The 23947-nt window shown below is 35.1% G+C and overlaps 1 protein-coding gene across 2 annotated transcripts in view; it reads right to left on the minus strand.

Annotated features, from left to right (window-relative positions):
* Positions 1-23947, minus strand: part of NRK (Nik related kinase) — a 220249-nt gene that overhangs the window by 2321 nt on the left and 193981 nt on the right. Inside the window, exons 20-26 of one of the 2 annotated variants that reach the window (XM_090264658.1) lie at positions 23654-23840; positions 23034-23189; positions 20894-21037; positions 18860-19018; positions 11259-11359; positions 9084-9233; positions 5853-6012 (exon numbers count right to left, since the gene is read on the minus strand). In XM_090264658.1, coding sequence (XP_090120784.1) covers positions 5853-6012; positions 9084-9233; positions 11259-11359; positions 18860-19018; positions 20894-21037; positions 23034-23189; positions 23654-23840 — 1057 coding nt within the window. The remainder of the gene's footprint in view (positions 1-5852; positions 6013-9083; positions 9234-11258; positions 11360-18859; positions 19019-20893; positions 21038-23033; positions 23190-23653; positions 23841-23947) is intronic. The other variant, XM_090264657.1, reaches the window with a different exon arrangement.

A 23947-nucleotide genomic window follows, 5' to 3' on the forward strand; every position in this document is an offset into this window, starting at 1 on the left:
CAGTTATTTGTTCTCAGCATGTGATTAACACTAAATAACTAGATCTCAATTAATGTTGGCATTCATATTCTCCAATACTACAGAAAAAGCTTATGATTAATTCTATCTTGTTTGTAGAAAGTCAAATCTACCCACAGCCATCCTTTAATTTACAGTCTAGTTGAGTTACAGAATTCCAAAAGGGTTTGTAATTGTATTCAAGTAACATACACGGTAAACTGAGTAACTTTTAACTATTAAACTGTCAAAAAGTGACTTGCTCAAACAATGACTTTAGAAATTCTAATGCAATTCAATGAATTATTATATTATAAAGAGAACTAAAGCTAATTTGATGTTTTTAAGACTTTCTTTTGCTCAGAAAATTTTTATAATTCTTCAACTTTCATACCCTGTTTTATATTACTTGATGACAATAAATATTATGACAATTGCTTAAAAGCAGAAAACCTAACTATATAAATAGCCATACAGTCAGCTGGTGCTATAAGGTATTTTTGACACAGTAGGCAGTATTACTGTTAAATGTTTAACTTCAAGTTGATATTCTTTATGTATGTAATAGGGGAGCAAATTTCCATAAATACAACCCTGCACTTAAAATAATATCAAAATTTTGAGTCAAGTTAAAATAGTCTAAAAATCACTAAAACAAGGTGCCTTCATTCCTGAATTAAAATGACTAAAATTAGAATTCAATTCACTACTTTTTATTTTCTTCTATTATAAAGGCAATAAACTTGGCATTGATATAATTACAATACCATTTAAATTGCTTCCTTATCTTTCTCAAAGGTTCTAGGGTACATTTGTTTAAAACAAAATGTATCTGGCCTACATATGTGTACATTAAATATACATAAAGACTCATAAAAAATTATTAAGCTTTTATCAAAGTGAATTTTCATAGGTAGTGTGAGCCATTTTTAGTATATTTTATTGATTATGTTATTACAGTTGTCCCAATTTCTTTTACCTTTGCTCCCCTCTGCCCATTTACCGCCCTACCCTCTAGCAATCTCACCTCACTTAGTTCATATCCATGGGTCATGCATTTAAGTTCTTTGGCTCACCTTTTCTTGTATTATTCTTAACATCCTCCTGTCTATCTTGAGCCTACCAATTATGCTTCTTAATCCCTGCACCATTTCCCCATTTCTTCCCCTTCCCCCTCCCAGATGATAACCCTCCAAATCATTTCTACATCTATAATTCTGTTTCTATTCTTGTTGTTTACTTAGTCTATTTTTTGTTTTTATTTTTTAGATTCTGTTGTTGATAGTTGTGTTTGTTGTCATTTTAATGTACATAGTTTTTATCTTCTTTTTCTTAAATGAGTCCCTTTAACATTTCATATAATAATGGGTTGGTAATGATTAACTCCTTTAGCTTTATCTTATCTGGGAAGCACTCTATTTGCCCTTCCATTCTATTGTGTGTGTGTGTATGTGTGTGTGTGTTATTCTTTTGTTTTGTTTTATTTTTTGGTTTTTCAATTACAGTTTTCCCATTTTCCCCCATTGCTCCCCACCACCCAGCTCACCCTTTTTCCCACAATTATATCCCTCCCCGCCTTTCCATTCTAAATGATAGCTTTGCTGGATAGAGTAATCTTGGTTGTAGGTTTTTGTTTTTCATCGCCTTGAATACTTCTTGCCAGTCCCTTCTTGCCTGCAAAGTTTTTTTGATAAATCTGCTGATAATCGTATAGGCATCCAGTTGTAGGTAAATCTTTTTTTTTCTCTTGCTACTTTTAAGATTCTCTCTTTATCTTTAAGCTTTGGCATTTTAATTATGATGTGTCTTGGTGTGGTCCTCCTTGGATTTAGCTTGTTTATGACGCTGTCCTTCTTGGATTTGTATGTCTATTTCCTTTGACAAATTAAGGAAGTTTTCCTTCATTATTTTTTACATAATTTTTTAATTTCTTGCTCTTCCTCTTCTCCTTCTGGCACCCCTATGATTCAGATGTTGGCACATCTAAACTTTCCCAGAGGCTCCTAAGCCTCTCCTTTTTTTCAAGTCTTGTTTCCTCCTTCTGTGCTGGTTGACTATTTATTTCTTTCTCATGTTCCAAATCATTGATTTGAACCCTGGTTTCCTTCCCTTCACCACTGGTTCCTTCTGGATTTTTCTTCATTTCAGTTAGTATAGCCTTCATTTCTTCCCTATCATGCTCTATCTTTTCTGTCAAGTCTGTGAGCATTTTTTTCAACAGTGTTTTGAACTGTGCATTTGTTAGGTTGGCTATCTCCTCATTGCTCAGTTCTACTGAAACCTTGATCTGCTCCCTCCTTTGGGCCATACTTCTCTGTCTCCTCAACTTGACAGCCTCCTATGTTTACCTATGTGTCTTGGGTAGGGCTGTTGCACCTGTTATGTTATAAAGAGCAGAGCCTTAGGTATTTGTCAGTGTGGGGGTGACCTGTTTCTCCATGCTGTGGCACTATAAGTGGGGGAAGGGTCTGAGAAGGGGAACAATGTTGCCTGCTGAGCACTCGCCCCCTTTCCACTAAACACATGGACTCCTCTGAGGGACCAGCAGCTTCTTCCACTGCCCCAAACCCCACTGGTTTTCACAGTCAGAAGCGATGTGGCTTTGCTTTCCCCAGGAGGTGAAACCGTGAGCTGCCCAGTCTGGTCCTGGGCTTTGATAGTTCCTCAGGTTTTTTTCCCTGACTTTTTAAAATATGTGACTGCACTTTCCACCGGCCAGCCCCAGCCAGTGTGCTGCCACCACACCGGCACCACTGCTGCTGGTCAGAGTGTTGCTGTCACTGGTGTTTCTGCAGGCATTGTCAATCTGGTTCCACTGGTGCCACCACCACCAGTGTTGCCACTCTGGTGCCACCAGTGTCACCACCAGTGTGCCTCCAAGTTTCCCCTCTACCCTGGCTCAACCCCTTCTACTTGTCTGGATGAGTATTTCTTTTTTACTTCTTAATTTGACTTCCATTCTGTTTAATTTTCTGGGATTCGGATTGATTTTTATAGTTTTTGATGTAGATGTATTTCTTGTTAGTTGTGGAGGGAGATGCAGTGTATCTACTGATGCCGCCATCTTGGCCAGAAGTTATGAGCCATTTTGAATCCCTCAACTAAAACTTACCAAGATTGGGTTCCCCCTGGTAAAGCATTGAGACTTGGAGCCCTGTGTAGTCCAGGCAAAGAAAATGAAGCCTGTAAGACCTGATCAGAAAACCAGGAAAGCTGGGTGCATACATGCTTTGATGTTATAGCCAGTGGGCCCCGGTGGGAATCAGTCCATGAGAAAATGCTTTATATCCTTTGAAGCTTGCCCTGTTCTTTTACCTCACTTGATCGCTTTATCATACCAGCAGCAGAGGTTTTAACTTTAACAACTCAAAATAAACTCACCCTCTCTATTTTATGGCCATCTGAAGTCTTTGTGTCCAACACACCCTGACTTGAGGGAGATCTCAATGTTCCTTCAATTGTTATCTCTGAGCAATATCTTTTTTCTGTAATCAGCACTGTTTAACATTGATTGATGAGCTTTACATGCATGCTATATGCCCTTAAGTTTACTGCACTCAATAGAAAACCTTGGAGGAAGGCAATTGAGGCATTTGTCTCTCAGACATTTGTTGGCCTTCTCTCTTCTAGTACAAGCTGCCTGGGAAGTCTTCATTTCATCTGTGACACCAGGGGATCTCTGTAGGTTGGGGGTCCCGAACACCAAGGATTTATTTATTTCTCTGTTTTACATTACAATTCAAAATATTTCTGCATATGAAATTGATGTAAATTGTAATTCAATTCCAATCACATTTTAAAAGACAATTGTCTCCTAAAAGAAGATTTTATAAGTCAAATTTCAGACTAGAATTAAAATCAATCCAGTTATAAGGGAAGCAAAGGGAATTCATAGTTTGCATGATGGGTATAAGTAATAGATTTAGTCTCCCTGGATTTGAATATTTCACCTATGTAAATATGTCATTAAAATTGAATTTTTGTCAACAACCACAGAGGGCAAAATTTCTAAACTTAATACACAGCTTACTTGTTGAGTCAAGTACACAGTGCATATGGCATTACATAATTCCCAACTTAATTTGGAAACACACTAATATGCCACTTAACCTAGCTACTGAGCTAGCCTGTTTATAAGGTGTAATCAAATAATTTGGGTGGGAATGCTTAGTGGTACTTGCTGTTATTTTTAAGCTTCTATATACATTTTGAACATCTAGAGAAATGATTTACTATTGAACACATTTAATATATTTCAAGAAAATGTTAAAGTTAGATTGGGGAAATCTGGATCTAGGTTAGTTTTAAATAATAAAGGAGTTGTTTTCAGGCAGGAAAAAAAAGAGTAAGTGATTTTCTTAATATCACTGTTATATTGTAGTCTTTAGTATACTCTCCAAATTACCTTAATACACAAACCAAAATATCATGTTTTTATAGTGCTATAATTTATTTTACATATAAAACTATGGTTTTCAGATTCTAACAAATAAAGTATCTTTTTTCTTTTTTTAGGTCAGAAGTTGTCCTAAGGACAAGAGCTATATCAGTTGACTTTTTAAGACCCCTTGGATTCTTATGATTGTCTAGGGGCTTTGTTTGTCTAGGGGTTTGTTCAGTTTCCCATTTGAATTGAATTTTCTTATTCCAATTTCTGATTAATAAATAGATCAAAAGTACCACTGTAATGGTTAGATCTAGTTTTATTATTTTCAGTTTCTTTTGCCCCCGATCTATTAATTACATTGTAAGCATTTACCTTTGGTCTCTTAAAATGGTTTAAACCCTTTGCGAATTCTTACCTTTCTGAAGAAATTGGAGGGAGTTTTCAAGTTCAATCCTTAACACTATGTATGTAAAATGAAAAGATTCTGCAGATGCAATGCAAAGTGCCATCATCCCATAATAAAAAAAAAAGTCAATTTAAAATCAGTTCTTTTAAAATGGCCCTTATAGCCTCATGAGGATCACATTTAGGCTCGTAACAGAGATTTCAGAAGCTTCTGGCTTCTCTATTGAAAACCACCTTTCTCTCTCTTTCTCTCTTTGTTCTCCCCATTCTTCTTTATTTACTTCATTAAACCACTTCTCCTTCCAGGAATATTTATGCTCCATCAAACCATTCTACTCTCTCTAATATTTTTACCGTTCATATGCATTATTTTCTCTATCTAGAATCAACCTCTGTAGTCACCAAGCCTCAGAGACATATATAAGAGTCTCAAGTTATTCAGATTTTCCAGATCTGCAGTTTTGCATTGGTAAGGAAGATGAAGATGAAATAGCAGTTTTCTTTATTTTGCTACATGGGTAGCACCTAATAGGCATTCTAGTCAGTGATATTTATATCTTTAGTAAATGATGGATGATAAAATCTTAGTGACAATCAATATGTCATATATTAAGTTTGTATTTAATTCTTCACAAGACTACTACTCACTAAACAGAACTCTGCTGACTGTATGAAACAGGGAACATTTTGGTCTTACTTTATGACTACTTGCCATTCTACTAAGAAAAAGATAAACCTCAAAATCAATATGATGGAATGAAGCATTTTCAACATCTGTATAAAATTTTCAAGCAAATGGAGTTAAAATATAATTATACACTCTTGTGAAAATAAATTTTTTTCCTGTTTTAATTATATGATCATTGCAAATGAACAAGTAAGCCAAAATCAGTCTCTCTGTGCTGGTCATATGGATTCATTAAGCATAGAAAAAACACATATCACCTTACTAAGGGAACAACAATACAGCATCCCAAATTAAGCCTATATGCTTTGATAACATGTGATACTTCAGGAAATGGAAGTTTTTATGGGATCGTGTAAAAGGAAAAATTTTACATACCTACTGAAAATGGTATGTCTTTCCACACTTCAAGGATCTTCTTAAAGAGCTGTTCATTTGCTTCTGTTGAAAGGGCTTCAACATTGAAGGTGAGCATCATGCCAATTCCCAAGGAATCCGGTATAATGATGATATTCTGTGTTATAATGATTTCCAGGGGCTGGAATTATGTTTCAGAAGGATTTATATATCCAAAATTTAATCACTACTACTTTAATTGATGCAGATTGGTTTATCAATATAGACCAAAAGGGGATTCAAAGTGCAGAGAAGAAAACAAACTTTTATCTCAATATTATACAGCATGCTATACAACCATTAAAAATAGGTTTCCTTATGTCATAAAGTCATCACTACTTAATATTCTCTTTATAGTTACAAGAACTCTTTGTTTGAAAAAAGGAGAGATATAGTTCCAACACATAGAAATTCATGGAAATTTCACAAAGTATTATTTATAATGACAGAAGAATCATTATTTGTTACTGAGTTGGACAGCACATTAATAAATACTTAAGTGATGATTGTGTGAATCAAGTAACAAATACACAATCCTTGGTTATTCACTAAGTCATTCAAATCAGAAATAGAAAGTAAACTTAAAAATAGCTTGAGCTTAAAATGTTTACAAGGGGCAGCTTTATAATATTCTTCACTGCTGGAAATATAAGAAATCATCCTCCCTTCACAAAAATGTAAGATTTTAAATCCAGTTTATAAAATATTAAAATACTTTCAATACACAAATTCAGAGATGCATTAGATGACATAATATCAAATACTAAGAAATATCTAAGAATTTCTAAATTTCATGATGCGTAAAACAATGTGACAAAATTTGCTTAAACTACAGATATTGTCATGTTAATAGTATTTCCCTGAGAAATGAACAACTACTTTCTTCTATCATTTCTCCAAAACATCAAGTTACAGGGGAAAAGGGCAGAAACTATACTTGCCAAACCCAGGGTCCTCAGGCCAAGTGCTTGAGGCCATGTCTCAGCAACAACAATCCTTAAAACTAAAATGGGGATCCAGAGGCGAAAAGCAATTTTTATGCGTTCCCTGGACACTCGCATGAGCAATTTAATCAGAAAAATGATGAAGGAAGAGAGGAAAAGAACTTGCAGGAAAGAAGCTTGCTTCAAAAAATATTTTAAAAATAAAGACGGACTGCTGAAAATCCAGACAGCCTGAGAAATAATTCTCTTGATTCTCAGGTAGTTCCTGAAGTAACCAGGTATTCTTTAGCACACGTGGTTTTCTTGTAGCATTACAGCTTTTGTAATCTAGCAATCCTGAAAAAATATTATTTTTAGTACATGCTGTTTCAGACATTCTCCCTTATATTAGAGTTCTTTCTCGTTTAGTAGGTGAAGGCACTAGGGTGTTTAACTAAAAATACTACTTTTGCATATACTTAAGGTATCTTAACTAGGTTAGAAATGAAAAAAAAAACTTATCTTCTCTCCTTACTTCCACAGTAATTACTTGATTGCTGCAAAATGAAACAATTCTCCTTTCCTAATAGTTAATTGGAACACAGGGTTTAATGTCCTTGAACACCCTTTGAAATAAATGTAAACTTGGAACAGTGCTGCAATGTTCACTACTCCACTAGTTTCAAAATAAAGTTAATATGACATTTAAAAATAAGTTGCAGGAAGCTATGGGAGATGTTCCAACTGAAGAGTACTATATACTATAATATTTTTATCAAAATGAACTTGAACTCATATCTAAGTGACTTTAGTATGGTTTAATTTAGTATTTTACACATTAAAAAATAGGGTGATTTCTATAGAAATGTAGGTGACAACTGAGTGATCAGTTAATTTTGTTAATATGATCAAATTAAAAATAAAGTCTCCACTAATGACCTGACAATTGCTGTATTTAATTTGTCAGAGATATATGAAATAATCTTGAATGTTATGAAAATATCACATTACTACAGTAACTTAGAAGTACAAAAAGCCTTGTCTTGGACTTTTGTATAATGCTAAACTGATAAAATTTTAGCTGTTGATAAACTGGGGAATTAATAGAGGGTGAAGCAGATTGTTGGTTCAGTCCTTCCTTTTAAATATAGTTTTCATTAGGACAAATATCATGCCACCAACAAATCTGAAATACAACAGAATTATATTTTGTATGGTGTGTATGTGGGAGAAGTATTATGTTATGTTCCAGAAATTTATATAAATGATGTGTACATTATTTTTTACAACTAACCATTTCTTAGATATGTCATATTTTCATTACTTATAAGCATTTAAGAGTTGACTAATGAACAACACAAGCAAACAAGCAAAATAGAAACAGAGGCATGTAAACAAGGAACAAACTAACAGTGACCAGGGGGGAGGTGGAAAAGGAGGGAAAGAAAGAGAAGGGTCTAGTCAAGAGACCAGTATGAATGACCCATGGACATAGACAACAGGGTGGAGGTTGAATGTGGAAAGAGGGATAAGGGGAAGCAATGGAGGAAAGATGGGACAAGTGTAATAGAGAAACAATTTTAAAAGACTGTATTAAAAGTGGAAATTCACATTCTGAAATAAAAAGTTGAGGTGGATTAACTTTTTAAATGCTGAATTTTTTATTGGACATTCTAACTACACTAAATACCAAAATAGAGCACTTTATGATAATTTTCTATATATCACAGTTAAAGTACTACAATATGGATAAAGAAGAGAGATATACATAATAATGTTACAATACTGGTGGTGTGTTTTTAAAGAATCTATTAATGCATTATGAGGTGCTGAAGAGCTAAAATAAGGAATACAAACTCATATACCTATTAGTGCCAGTTATTGTAAATGAAGGTGAATGGATAGAGAATGTATACTATGTATTACAACTAAAAGGAGGCAGGTACAAAACAGTTCCATTTGATAGTGGTTAGACAGTAATGTGGACATGATGTTGTCAGATCTTTTAGTTTGTCAACAGAAGTCCTGATTTTTAAGTGTGAATTATTTACTTAAAAACAAACAGAAACATTGTGCCAAACACTGTTTGTCTGTAGAACAGACTCAGTTGTCTGGACTTTGAAACCATCAGTAATTTTTGTTTATCTGTTACTACTTTCAGGTACTCCATACCTACCTTTTACGTCTCAGTTCCAGTATAGATATTGACAAAAATGTTTTTAACTCTTTAAGAATTTTGACTGTTGTGAAAACTCAAACTGTGTTAAGCAATAATTTCCAGGGATCTTACATTATTTGGCAGTGTCACATCAGACACAATATCAGATTCTGCATCAATGATGTGATATCCATCTGCTGAGCTGAAGAAAATCTTTAGTCGTTTTTCAGAGCCAATAGACAAGTCAACTGTCACTGGTTTATGACCAAGTATTGGAAATACCTGTAGATATAAAACCAAATATGACCAAAAGGCCAATAATGACACTCTAAATAAAAAATTCCTGTGCCCTTTGCTTAACAGGTTTATAAAACCCAAGTGATTGTCAAAAGTTACATAATGTAGTTAGCAACCTATGTATTGCAACTTTTATGAGGTCTGGTACTACAATAAGACATAGTTATATTTAGGTCTTAAATATTGAGTTTCCCTCTGAAGGTCAAATATCTAATAATCATAAGAGCCTATGATTTTGTTTGCTATCTTTAAATTCCTTGCCTTGAGCTTTAGGAAGTGAAGGAACTCATCTGGTCTCTTAAAATGGTTTGCTGGATCAGCTGCCTGTATTTTTGCCAGTATTCATATATAAGCTTCATAGGGCATGTAGTCTCCTTCGGAGACTGCTGATTTATCAATGCATACTTGATAGGGAATAAGAAAGGTCAGACAAGTTAATCTACCATAGACTGGATATATTCTAGGCCCCTATGGTTCTTAGCTCAAGTAAACAAAAGCCAAGCAGGATTCATTACCAAGTTCATGTCATAGTGGAGGACTGGGTATCACAGGATTCACCATACTGTAGTCATGAGGTGGGATTCAAGAACTGGGGTAAAGACTTAGACGAGGAACTGTGTATCAGGCTAGACATACCACTGGTATTTATCTTATTTGCTTTCCAGCTCTATATCAGGCAGCTCTGATCAATCAGCAGACACTCAAGAACAAACCCATATCCAAATACTAACAGCTGACCCAAGCCTCCATGTAGGGATATCAGATCAGGAATATGACTTTTGTCAGGGCAGGCCTAGACTGTTTCTATAGTATTTTATGTTATCGATAGAACATATTTATTGTGCAAATAGACATTGAGGGCCAGTCATAAAAATTAGCTTATCTTTATTATATACATATGATATTTTGGCTTACAAAATATACCATGCAAAGAGATCCTGACCTAAGATATAAAAGTATTTCATAAATATCTTGCTGACGTCTATCATGATATGTCCTTATCAGCATTTTGAAAAAAAAAATTGTAAATGGACCAATATGTTCAAAATTACCTGGAATACTTGCTAAACATATAGATTCCCAGGCCCCACTATAGACCTAATAATTGGCCTGTGGTTGGGTCTGAGGTCTAAACTTTTAACAAATACTCAAGCTGATTCTGATGCAGATCCCAGATTGAGACTCTATATAATGCTTTCAGTTCATTAATCAGTTCTCATTACTATGGAATAAGTATAGAATAATCCTCTTTATGTAGTATTCTATAGCACTATAAAGACAATACATGTAAAAAGACTCTTAAGTTTATGACATGTGACTAAAAACTCATCAGCAACTTAATTGTTTGGGGTGCCAAATGGTTACCTTAAGATGCTAATCCATAGAAGTTCAGTTAAACCATATAAAGATAGAAACAGTAATGGTAATCCAAATGGGACTAACCACCATTCCTTGCAATAGCTCTAGAGAAAAATGTATTTAGAGTTTCAGCTTGGAAGGAATATAGACCCACCTTTTCCTTTCCAACCCCATCTATTTTAGCCCTCATAATTAAAGAAAAGGCTCTCTCTTCCTTCATCCCTCTATCATTGGCTTCCATCCTCTACCATTACTACACCTTTTCTTACTCTCCCTTTGTTCTCCAACCTCCTTCCACCACCAAGATTGAACAGGAACTTTCTCAGCTTCTAGTCATTAGGGTGGCAATCAAAGCCTATGGTGGGGCTCTAGAGAAAAAGCCTTCATCTTGACTACAAGAATTGGGAGTGAGGAGCTGGTGGGAAAGTCCTCTATGAAAGGGTCCAGGATTTCCCTCACACTTTCTCTTGTTGTGGTGCTTGTTAATTTTCTTAAAAAGAAACATTAGATGATAATGATTGACATGTTATAGTCAAATTAAAATAACTGTAGACAAATGGTATATATTTCTGTTACTATATTTCAAAAAATTTTCTGTGTTCAATTTTTCAAAAGAAAACACATTATCAAAAGTAAAAGAAGACCACTCACTTTAATAGCAGTGCTTCCATGAAAGGTCTTTGGTGCACATGCATAAAGGTGAATTGATGATTTCAAAGCAATTGCAATATATGTTGTTTCTTCATGTTGAACTACAATGAAAAGATATAAAGAAGTAACAATGCCACAGTTTACAAAAGCACTCAAGTATTTGTATTTGTTATTGAAAATATCAAAACCACTATGTAGGAGCTTAGATCATATGTTTTTAGAAAAGTTATTTTGATACTATTTGATGCCCCCTAAAAAGGCAACAAAATTATTGTGTAATTTAATGGAGTATAAGAATTATCCTTCAAGAACATTCTAACTTGTACACTGCAAACTGCAGAATATTGCTCAAAGCAACCAAAGAAGGCCTAAATAAATGGAAAGAACTTCCTTGGTCATGGATGGGTAGACTTAGCATTGTTAAAAGGGCAATGATACCCATAGTAACCTACAGATTCAATGCAATATCTCTTGAAATGCAAATGACCTTTTCTGCAAAAATCAGACACTGGTTGTAAAATTCAAATGGAATTGGAAGATTCTCGACATAGCCAAAATAATCTTGAAAAGAAAAACAAAGTTTGAGAATTCAAACTTCCCAATTTCAAAACTTACTACCAGCTACACTAATCAAAACAGTATAGTACTGACATAAGGACTGGTATATAGCTTAATGGAGTGTTATTGGGAGTCTACAAATAAACATATATATCTATGGTCAACAATGAATGCAAGACCATTCAATAGGAAAATAATCGTCGTCGTCAGCAGCCGTCCGTCTCGAGAGACGATGGTGTAGCTTCTTAAGAGTCTATCTGCACTGCTGAGAATGGCTGTGCAGTCCGACTCGGGAGTGACACGGTATCTGTCTCCTCCCGTGTTGAATCGACATCTTGCGATGTCGCTGGAGTGTCCTCTCCAGTGAAGCTGAAGCTACAGAGCCTGGGCAGGGTGATATGGAGGGTCTGCTGTTGCCCATGCAGCAGACCCCCCCTCTCTTCGCAGCTGAAGGATCCAAGGGAAAGACGGAGTCAATACAGCTTGGCTTCAGGTGCGCCGCAGGAGTTGCCGGTGTTGACTACAACGTCAAACCACCTTAGGGACTCCGGCTCCGGATTTTCTGTCGGGGTTTACTCCCCTAGCCTTTCCCCTGAAGAGGTATGCCGCAAGGCAGCGGAGGTTTTTTGGAATCAGAGTTTTCCTTCTCTGAATAGGAAAATAATAGTCTTTTCAATAAATGGTACTGGGAAAACTGATTATCCACATACAAAAGAGTTAAGTTGTACCCTTGTCTTACATCATACAGGGTGGGGGAAAAGTAGGTTTAGAGTTGTTTGTATGGAAAATAATACAATAAATAAGAAATAATAATATGACTATAAATTCTGTGTTTCACATACCATTGTAAACCTACTTTTGCCCCACCCTGTATATAAAAATTAACTACAAATAAATCAAAGACCTAACTGCAAGAGGTAAAATTATAAAGCTCTTATAAGTAAATATAAGAATAAATCTTCATGGCAATAGATTCTTACATTTGACATCAATGGCATAAGCAACAAAAGAAAAAAATAGATAAATTGAATTTCATCAAAACTGAAACTTCTCTGCATTAAAGGATACTATCAAGAAAGAAAAAAAAAAACAACCTATTGAATGGGAGGAATTCTTTGCAAATCATATAACTGATAAGGGTCTAGTATACAACATAAAAACGTTAGCTACAACTCAACAACAAAAAGACAAATTACCCTAGGAATATATACAAATGACCAGAAAACAGTTACAAAGGTGCTCAATAACAGTAGTCATCAGGGAAATACAAATCAAAACTACAATGATGCAACATTACACACATTTGAATGGTAGGCTCAAAAGACAGACTGCAAGTGTTTACTATGATGAAAAGAAAATGGAGAGAAATGTAGGACTTCTGGCCAAGATGGAGGCCTAGTCAGATACACTGCATCTCCCTCCACAACTAAGAAGGAATACAACTACTTCAAAACAAGAGACAACCAGAAGTTCTAAAAAATTGACCTCCATGGAAGTCTAATAAAAAAAGATATAAAGAATAAATACTCATCCAGACAGGTAGGAAGGGTGGAGCTGGGGTGGAGAGAATGTGATATGGTGGTGGCAGCAGCAGTGGCAGTGGCAGGCTGGTGGAAAGCTCAGTCGCATGTTTCAAAAAGTTGGGAGGGACACCTGGGGAGCGCTCTCAGCACCAGACCAGACTGTGCAGCTTATAGTCCCAGCGCCAGGGAAAATAAAGCCTCATTGCTTTTGTCTGTGAAAACCAGTGGGGATTGGGGCAGAGGAAGAAACTGCCAGTCTCTCAGTAGAATCCGCTTGCTTAAAGGGCCCCCACAGTCCTAGAATGTCTGAAGACACACCCACTCTGGGAATGACAGTCAGGGCAACAACTACAGGCGCCAGTCCCATACAAAGTGGGAGAAGTGCCTGGAAAAGGGACAAGTGCTGAGCAAGTGGCATTGTTCCCTTGCAGACCCCTCCCCCACATACAGTTACACAACATGGTGAAACAGATCACCCTGTACTGAGGAATACCTAAAGCTCCGCCCCTTACAATATAACAGGAGTCACAGCTCTACCTAAGACACAGAGGCAAACAAACAGAGAAACCTGTCAAGATGAAGAGAGAGAGAAGTATGGCCCAAAAGCGGGAACGGATCAAGGTTCCAGTGGGAGAACTAAGAGACGAGGAGATAGCCAGCCTAACAGATTCAGAGTTCAAAACACTGGTGATAAAGATGCTCACAGGTTTGATAGATATGCTTAAGTATGGCAAACGCATAAGGGAAGAAGTGAAGGCTATCCTAAATGAAATGAAGGAAAAGCCACACAAAACCAATGGTGAAGGGAAGGAAATCGGGGTTCAAATCAATGATTTGGAAAATAAGAAAGTATAAAACAGTCAACCAGTACAGAATGAGGAAACAAGAATTGAAAAAAAATGAGGAGAGGCTTAGGATCCCCTGGGACAACTTTAAATGTGCCAACATTCAAACCATAGGGGTGCCAGAAGGAGAAGGAGAAGAGCAAGAAATTGAAAACTTATGAGAGAAAATAACGAAGGAAAACTCCCTGAATTTGGTGAAGGAAATAGACATACAAGTCCAGGAAGCACATAGAGTCCCAAACAAGCTAGACACAAGAAGGACCACACCAAGACACATCATAATTAAAACGCCAAATGGCCCAGGCTGCTGTGGCTCCGTTGATGGAGCGTCAGCCTGAGAACCAAGTGTCGTTGGTTCAATTCCCAGTCAGGGCACATGACCAGGTTGCACACCAGGTCCCAAGTTCGGAGTGCATGAGAGGCAGCCACACACTGATATTTCTCTTCCTCTCTTTCTATTTCGCCCTCTCTCTAAAAACAAAAACAAAAACAAGAAACAGATAGATAAATAAATAAGTAGAATTAAAAAAATAAAAAATAAAATAAAATAAAATGCCAACTGTTCAAGATAAAGAGAGACTCTTAAAAACAGCAAGAGAAAAGCAGAGAGTTTCCTACAAAGGGGTGCCAATAAGACTATCAACTGATTTCTCAAAAGAAACTTTGCAGGCAAGAAGGGACTGGCAAGAAGTATTCAATGTGATGAAAAGCAAGGACTTACAACCAAGATTACTCTATCCAGAAAAGCTATAATTTAGAATGGAAGGGCAGATGAAGTGTTTCCAAGACAAAGTAAAGCTAAAGAAGCTCATCATCACCAAGCTATTATTATATGAAATGTCAAAGGTACTTACTTTAGAAAAAGAAACTCAAAATTATGAACATTAAAGTGACAACAAACTCACAACTATCAACAACAGAATCTAAAAAATAAAAACAAAATCCAACTAAGCAAACCAGAATAGAAACAGAATGATAGGTATGGGAATCATTTGGAGGGTTATTAGCTGGGAGGAGGAAGGGAGAGAAATGGAGAAATGGTGCCTGGATTTAGAAGCATAATTTTTTGGTACTAAATAGGGGAAATTAAGAATACTATAGGAAAGAGTGAAGCAGAAGACCTTATATGGATGACCCATGGACATGAAGTAAGTTAGTAGGATTGCTGGAGGGAAGTGGGGTACTGGGCAAAGGGGAGCAAAGGGGAAAAATATTGGAACTACTGTAACAACATAATCAATAAAATATACTTTAAAAAAAGGGAATGGGACCTTCATACTTATGGTAATATAAAATGGTGCAGCCACTTTGAAAAACTGTCTAGAAGTACTATCCAATAGAAAAAAAAAACATGCATTCATTTGTACAAAGACATGTATGAGAATGTTCATACCAGAATTATTTGAAATCGTCAAAAAGTAGAAAGTGCAAGTGTATAAAAAATGGATATATAAAAAATTGAATAAACAGAAGGTGACATATCTATAAAGTGCAACACTATTTAACACTATAAAAGGAAGTACTGATAGATATTGCACAGGCTACAGAATGGATGAATCTTGAAAATATTAGTCACAGAATTCTTTCACAAAAGGCCAAATAATGAATGACTTCATTAAAATAAATTATCCAAAAGAGACAAATTTATAGCAAAAAAAGTAGGTCAGTAGTTAATGCCGACTCTGAGAAAAATATATCTACTAAGAAAGGCTACTGATGGCTAACTTGGCTCAAATTGAAAAGCAGAGCCTCGCAGCTAATTTCCAAACAAATGTCTCTTGCACAAACTCCACTTCAGGGACAAGCCTACACTGAACTGCCTGACTACACTGTGTTCCTGACATCTGAGCCAGCCCTTATAAAAGAATTCTTGGAATTATAGTTCAACCAATAGTACTAAAGCTTTTCCTGTCCAATTGGAGCTATGTGGCTATATCCCTATCAGCATTTTCACTGACCAATCAGAATGACTCCATTTGACCAATCAGAAGAGTATCTTTTGGACCAATCAAGCTGCTAGTATTTTGAGTCCTAATTTTCATAAGGATGGATGAATTAGGAACCAGGTGTGGAAGCTTCCGTCTATGTAAGTCAGTTTCCCTTTCCTTTGGAGAGCATACTTTTCCTTTCCATCAAAGACTAAAGACTGAACCCTGGCTGGTGTGGCTCAGTGGATTGAGCGTCGGCCTGAGAACCAAGTGTCACTGGTTCTATTCCCAGTCAGGGCACATAACTAGGTTGCACGTCAGGTCCCCAGTTGGGGGTGCGAGTGAGAGGCAACCACACAGTGATATTTCTCTTCCTCTCTTTCTCCTTTCCTCTCTCTCTAAAAATAAATAAATAAACAAACAAATAAATAAATAAAAGACTAAAGACTGCATTTCCCCCCACTGGATTTGAAATACAAAAGACCAGACCAGAGCAGCTGAAGCAGACTAGAGCAGAGCATATCTGTCTAGCTTGAGAGTGACCTAGACCAAGGGTCACATTGCCCCAGGGCTACCTTGCCTCTGGGCCTCCTTACAGCTACAGCCATGATGTTTCACAGCTCTTTTGCTTCATAATTGAACTGTAGCATTATCGAGCTGTACCACAATTAAGTTGTTTGAACTGAATAAAGTTTCCTTCTTAATTATACCCCAAATTGGGAATTCCTGATGACACTGACTTGGTGCCAAGGATCACCAGTTGACATTTCCTAGGATTGTGAGGAAAATAATGTAAATGTAAGAGGGATTGAATGTGGGATGATAGTTAATAGCTATGAGCTTTTTGGGGGGGATGAATGAAAATTAGATCATGGGGGTGGTTACACAACTCTATAAACATACTAAAATCCATTGAATTGTATACTTAAAAAAATTAATCCTTACCCAAAGCTATGTTTGATTATTTTTTTTAGAGAGAGAAGGGAGGGAGGGACACACACAGAGAGAGAGAGAGAGAGAGAGAGAGAGAGAGAGAGAGAGAGAGAGAAACATCAGTTAGTTGCTTCCTGTATGTGCCATGACTGAGGACTGAACCTAGGTATGTGCCCAGGGGTCATACCCACAACCAACTGAGACACCCTGCCAGGATGAACTGTATATTTAAGTGGGTGCATTTTATGGTATGTAAATTATTCCAACAGAGCTTTTTTTTTTTTTTAAGTGACAAATATAGAAAAATATATGCTTGGTCTCAGCTAGACCTTTTGGTTCTTATGGGACATGTTGTCCTACCTGCTAAATTTATACTTTGTGCTAAAATTCCTCTTGGCAATGACAATCGCTTCCATCCTTTCTAGCCAGACATCATCTGAGACCAATATATAAGGCCGGTCTATCTCTCTTCCCCTAGCTCACACATTCTTTTTTGTTTCCTCTGTTCCCAAGATGGTCAAAGAAGCATGATTAATAATTCCTGAACAAGCAAAGGAATTCTACTGTTCCATCTGTCAGTAGGACAAATGTTTTTGTTTGTTATGAGAGCAGAGATGGGTTGGAATGGGGTCAGTCAGGAAAACTAGACTTAGCTAGCCCTTCTGCTTACCAAGAGCACAGATTTGCAATATCATTGGTTAATTTTGTAAATTCTCTTACCAAACTAAAATATTTATAGGCTGGGAGGAAGTAGTTCTGTTATATAAACTCCTGGGTTAATTCCTGGAGATATCATTTACCTCTGTCTACCAAATTTACATAATATGCTTTGAAGGAAAGTAGTGATACATAAAACTAGAAAAAATAACGTATTTATTTAATGCTTAAGTTGAGTACTCATTTCTCTCTTCAGTGGTGTATGTATACATATGTGTCCACATATGAAACTCTATACTGGGAAACTCTTTTTATATGCAGAACAGAAATGGTCAGTCAGGATAGAAATACCCTGATGCAACTCATACAATATTATGTGATTATAGCTATTTCTTACTCATGTCACTAATTCTGCCTGAATGAGCAATTAGTGAAGAGAAAAAAAGAAAATGAAGGCTGAGAGTGGAGATATGCTTCAGAAACAGAACAAAATAGGATAACATTTCTTCATAGTTGTTGACAGATGAGAGCAGGATTCTGAGACCCTGGAGTTGTTACTCCATTTCACAGTGGATGGTTGTGAAGAGGTAGGGGATATGAAAACACTCTAAGCAGACAGGAAATATTTAGCAATTATATTCATGAATTTCAACAGTGGAAGCAAAAGCCAGCAGACATAGGAGAATTTTCATTTTGATTTATTGTAAGGTTTCCTGATCAGTATTAAGAGACATTTGCCAATTAAAAGTAAAAAGAAGTATTATGTGATTCTATTTTATTGCTGTTTCAAGGAAAGATAATGTCATTGAAATCCCCTGGCACGTTATTGAAGATACATCAAAGCACTTATATAGTTGAAATTATATAGAGACAGAAAAATAATGTCAGTTATCTAGACTAATTAGAGTGACTGAGAAGAGAAGAAAGCTGTTAAAATAAACCACATTTAATTTCAATAACTTTCAGTCATTCAATATTTTCTCAATAACAGCCATAATTGTGGCATAAAAGACCTGGAAAATATTGCAGTGAAATTCACTAATTTTTGTATATGAAGCTGCAACTTTTTTCTTTTATCTGCCTTTCATAACATGTATTTTACCAAGTAAAGGAAAACAAAATTTGTATACCTATAATAAATATGAAACAGGACTTACGAACGCTGAAATGTTCACAGCCTGTTAACTTATCAATGGCTTTGCAGCCTTCCCCTGTCTTTAGCATTTCTTCTTGTCTTCTTATACTTTCTGGATCATCATTCAAAATCTTGTTTCTCAGCCAGGTCAAATGATATATCCGAAGTCTGTTCTTATGACCTGATAGATAGAAGAAAAGATACAGTGTTTCATTTCATTTTTTCATCTAGTAGAAGACCAAAAAATAAAAAGGTATTATGCCTTTATAACCAAATATTTTCATTAAGCAACAAAAGCACTTCTAAAAAGCTATACTGCATCAGCCTTCCCTTCATAGTTTGGAAATGTTATAGCAAAGTTTCTCACTTCCAAAAGATAGTCAAAGTGTCTATCAGCTACCCACGTGTCTATCTGAAGTGAATGTAAAATATTTCTTTGGGACAGGTTAAGAACTGCCACAGTGCATGCAAAAGAATTACCGTCCATTCATTTGTACCTTGGCTTTGGTCTAAGTCACGACCCTTCTAGGATTCAGAGACCAGAGGTGTCTTTTGTATTGCATACATATGAGAGGGATGTGTAATATATTGACTGTTAGGCATTTAGAGACAGTGGAATGGATCTCTCTGTGCTCTTTCATTTCAGCATATCTACAAAATAGTTGAATGGTTTTATTATTTTTTTCTCAGTCTAATTTATTTTCAATGTTAATTTTCTCATTGTAAGTCCCATCAAATTTTTATAGTTCTTTCAGGAAACCCGGGCATTAAAATTACACATCTCTTTTTATATACAGTGATTTTATATTTATTTTAGGATTTATGATTACAAGATTTCTAAACCCAATAATATAATTCTTACTCTTTCAATAAACCTTAAATATATTTTTACATGATATTTTTAAAAGCAGTGTTAAAATTCAAACATCTATGTCTATTGTCATTCTATTCTTAAATGGTAAAATAAATTTGTGCTGTATACTATTAACCATATTTGTACACTTATGTTCACATACTATTTGATAAAAAAATATCATCCACATTTGAGAGAAACTTAAGCCTCAAAAAAGGAACATTTGGGTTAGAAAAAAGCTGGATAAAAAGTAAAGAATTTTGTTATCTAGCCACCCATATATTTTCAAAACTAAATGTTCCTTCTATGTGCCTCAAGAAATTATAAATTGATGGCTATAAAACATGACAGAAATTGTGATGCTTTAGCATATCTGTAGAAGATTTACTCCTCTTACCAAAACTTAAAGCAATGTCAATCATATTTAGGGATAGACATAATTATAAATTAATGCAAAATATGGTTATTAGGTATAGACAAGAAGTATGTAAATGTATATAAATGACTGTAATTAGCATCATTTTATTCTATACTCAAGCCATTTAAAATTTTTTTCTAACCTTTTGTCTGCCATCTGTAGCCTATAGTCAGCTTTAATGCCAGTGCTTTCCTTACTATTTAGTAATGACCATCATTACTAATATATATTTACTTACTCTAATATTCAAAGTTTTAGACTCAGACTGACTAAAGCTAAGAAATTCATCTACTATATGGAAAGAGTGGAGAGGCCTTAGGGGATCCATTCTTGTTACTAACCCTATCCGTAGGCCCTTAGAATAACACAGTCTCATTTTTATCTAATTATTTACTTAATTCTTTGTTGCTTTGAATACTACATTAGAAAGGTATATAGTGGATATTAGTGTGGTCGTGTGTGCATGAGCGGTTGAAACTGTGAGTTGTGAAGTAATAGGTGATTACTTAGAAAAGACCTGGAAGAATGCGGATCACATGGCTTTTCTTATTACTGACCTAGTTTAGGTATATAATAATCAAATATACAGATCCCAAAGGAGAGTCAGAAGTTAGTTTAAATTCTAAGTAGGTAAGAAAATATTAGTTGGAAAGTCTGGTGTCCTAATTAAATGTGACATTTAAAGTCCTTTCTTATGAACACTTTCTCCTAAGAAAGTCTTTAGCCCAGTTTGCAACCTAATTAATCTGTATAATTAGTCAGCTAATTTTAGTTCTTAAACAAACCAGAGATGGTAATCAGCAAATTGAGTGGCTCTACAACTTGAATCTGTTGGAATGGTCTTCGCTTTATAAGTTTTGTAATATCTGCCTTTCCGTTTCTGTCCATAAGATACAGATTAGATCGGGTTCCCAACAGCAAATTCGCTCCTGTTTGTATATAAAAAGGAAAGTTCTATATTAGCTCAGATTAATTTTTTTAAAGATTTTATTTATTTATTTTTAGAGAGAAGGGAAAGGAGGGGGAATGAGAGGGAGAGAAACATCAATCAATTGCCTCTCATATGCCCCCAAACGGGGGCCTGGCTCACAATCCAGGCATGTGCCCTAACTGGGAATTGAATCAGCAACCTTTTGGTTTGTGGGTGACACCCAATCCACTGAGTCACACAAGTCAGGGCCAGATTACATTTTTATAATTGACTTTATATTAGTATTTTTGCTATGGCAGTGTTCTCGTTTATGAAAAGGTGACTTATTATTTTAGGCTAATATTAGACTCATTCTGTGTAACAATAGCATCTCTACCAAAAGAACAAATTGCATTGAAATACATACAAATATAGAAGTTAATACCTTCTGGAAATATTCTACTGGCTGGTGTCTAGTGTGTCATCTTACAAATAGAACTATATATATATATATATATCAGCACCCTTTAGTTATGTCCCAAACTTTATAAAAATTAATCAACCCTTTTGAAAGTTACCATTACACATTGAGGCTTTCTAGCACCTACAAAGACTTTACTTTAGTTGAGTTCTCACTCTTAACTATAACTAAGGGTTTTAATATTTTTAAAAATAATTATATGTAAAGTGATTTAAAGTTGAATGATTCTGTGTTGATGTATATATTTAAAAATTTACATTTTTAAATGCCTATGAAATTAATTCCTAGCTTTATGTATTTACTTTACTACACTCTGTTACCTGTCTACTGGCTCTAGTCTCTCATATATATACACTGATTTAAAATACCAGAATTAAAGGACTGAAATAGAAGATTGAACTAAATTTAGAATATATTTCAAACCACTGTAAGAGTTTCACCCATATATTAAGACACAGGAGAAAATCATTAAAGTAATATGAGAGAGTACTTCCATGTCTTCCTACTATTTGGAGAATATTTGTGCTCCAAGGATATAAGAGTAAAGACAAGAGTCTTTGCCTTACTTTTTTCATTCCATTCTTTACCAGTTGTCTAAGTATTGCCAAGGCCAATGTCAGATTTACAAACTGCATTTTCCTCCCACAGGGGAATCCAAGAGTGAGAAGGAAGTGCAGTCAATTTTGATAGTTAGCTTTTATTTTCAAAATTCTTTTTCACAGGTTATAAAAATGAATTACTAGATATAAACTGGGTAGCTGTTTGACTGAAATGATAATAAAATAAATTTGGCTCTCTTGTAATCTGACACATTACATTAGCAAAACTTTGAGGATGACATGTTTTTCCCTAAATTGTTCAACCCATATAACTATAATGTCCACTACACTGTTATACTGTCCCTTGTTCAATCAGATATTAAGTAAAATCTATGAAATTGCAAATTGAGGGTTAACATTTACTTTGGGTTCCTCCCCTCTTCTGTTTATTTATTCTGTTTCATTTATGATACAGACCATCTTGAGATAAAATATTGTTTCAGCACTACCAATACGGTTATAATTCATTCTCCTGGAACAAAGGATTAAAAAAGTTTAACAAAGACATAGAGGTAATTTTTTCAACAAATCCTCAAGGTAATTTTAAAACAAGAACCTGCAGAAATTTTTCTTATAATATCTCATTAGATATTATATGCTGTACATCCCCTTAAATTAAAAAATAAAAACTAAGCTCAAATTTTAAAAATATAACTCATAACCTAGTTTGATTTTATATTTTAGCTCAGGTAAATTAGGTTCAAAAGAAAAAATAAAAAGGGGAAGGAGCACCAATTGAAACATCAAACTACATATATTCAGTGAAAAATATAGCAAAAAGAACAAATTAACTACTATAAATATATTTTATTTGTTTGGTAATTATTTTATAATAGCAAACAAATGTTTTATACCTATTATTTTTCACAACTTTCTTATGAAGATAAAATATAATCATCAAAATAACAATCTCAGTTTTAAGAAACCAAACTCACCCCACAAAGAACCACAGCATATCTCAGAAGTGAATTCCTTTTCATACATGTGGATTAGTGGTTTTTTATATGCAGGAGAGACATATAGTGGGTTAACATCAACTTTAGAGGGTTTCATAGGTGATTTCTCAGGTACTTCCACTAATCCAGAATATACTGTGAAGAAGTAGAAAGAAGATATTGAGAGAAATTACTAGCGTATATACTATATGTGCCTGAGTGTTTCCACAAATGAGACACAGCCTAGAAAAGTTCCCTTTTCTTTATTATATTTTATTTTTTAATGGAGCTATCATTTCTGTGACTCCTAAACAATCAGATAACACAAATCATGACAGTTAAAATATATTTCTGAATATAAATGTATTTTAGGTTACTGTGATTAGATTGCAAACAAATAAAAATCCAGATGAGGTACTCAGTTTCTCAATTGTTGTTCAAACTTAGGTGACATAAAAACTCAGTGAAGAGGAGATTTTTAAAGCATATGTCCATCTGCATTTACATCAACTGAATATCAGAATAATTGGATTATTTTCACATCATGAATCAGTGGTCAAACATTGTATTTAATATGTGAACATACTGCAGCATTTGGAGAATATATTAAACACACTTACAGATGGCACTGGCAAACTCAGCATTTGCATCCATCCCAGAAATGTTGGAAGAAGATGAGTGACTCGCAGAAAAACCTGATTCTGTTGATGCTTCCAATATGTCCATACTGTCATTCTCATCACCAGGTGCTGTGGGTGCAGCGCCTGAGGAAGTAGTGTTTGAGGCCTCACTTCTACCAACTGACTCCTAAAAGATTAAAAATTAATTATGACTCTATTAGGAACTTAACAGTAAGAGAAATTAATATGCCTCTGGGTCATTTGAAAAATAAAATGCAATATTTGCTAATGTCT

This window comes from Furipterus horrens, unplaced genomic scaffold (genome assembly GCF_987537825.1).
Source record: "Furipterus horrens unplaced genomic scaffold, mFurHor1.1.pri manual_scaffold_17, whole genome shotgun sequence".
In the NCBI taxonomy this organism is placed as follows: domain Eukaryota; kingdom Metazoa; phylum Chordata; class Mammalia; order Chiroptera; family Furipteridae; genus Furipterus; species Furipterus horrens.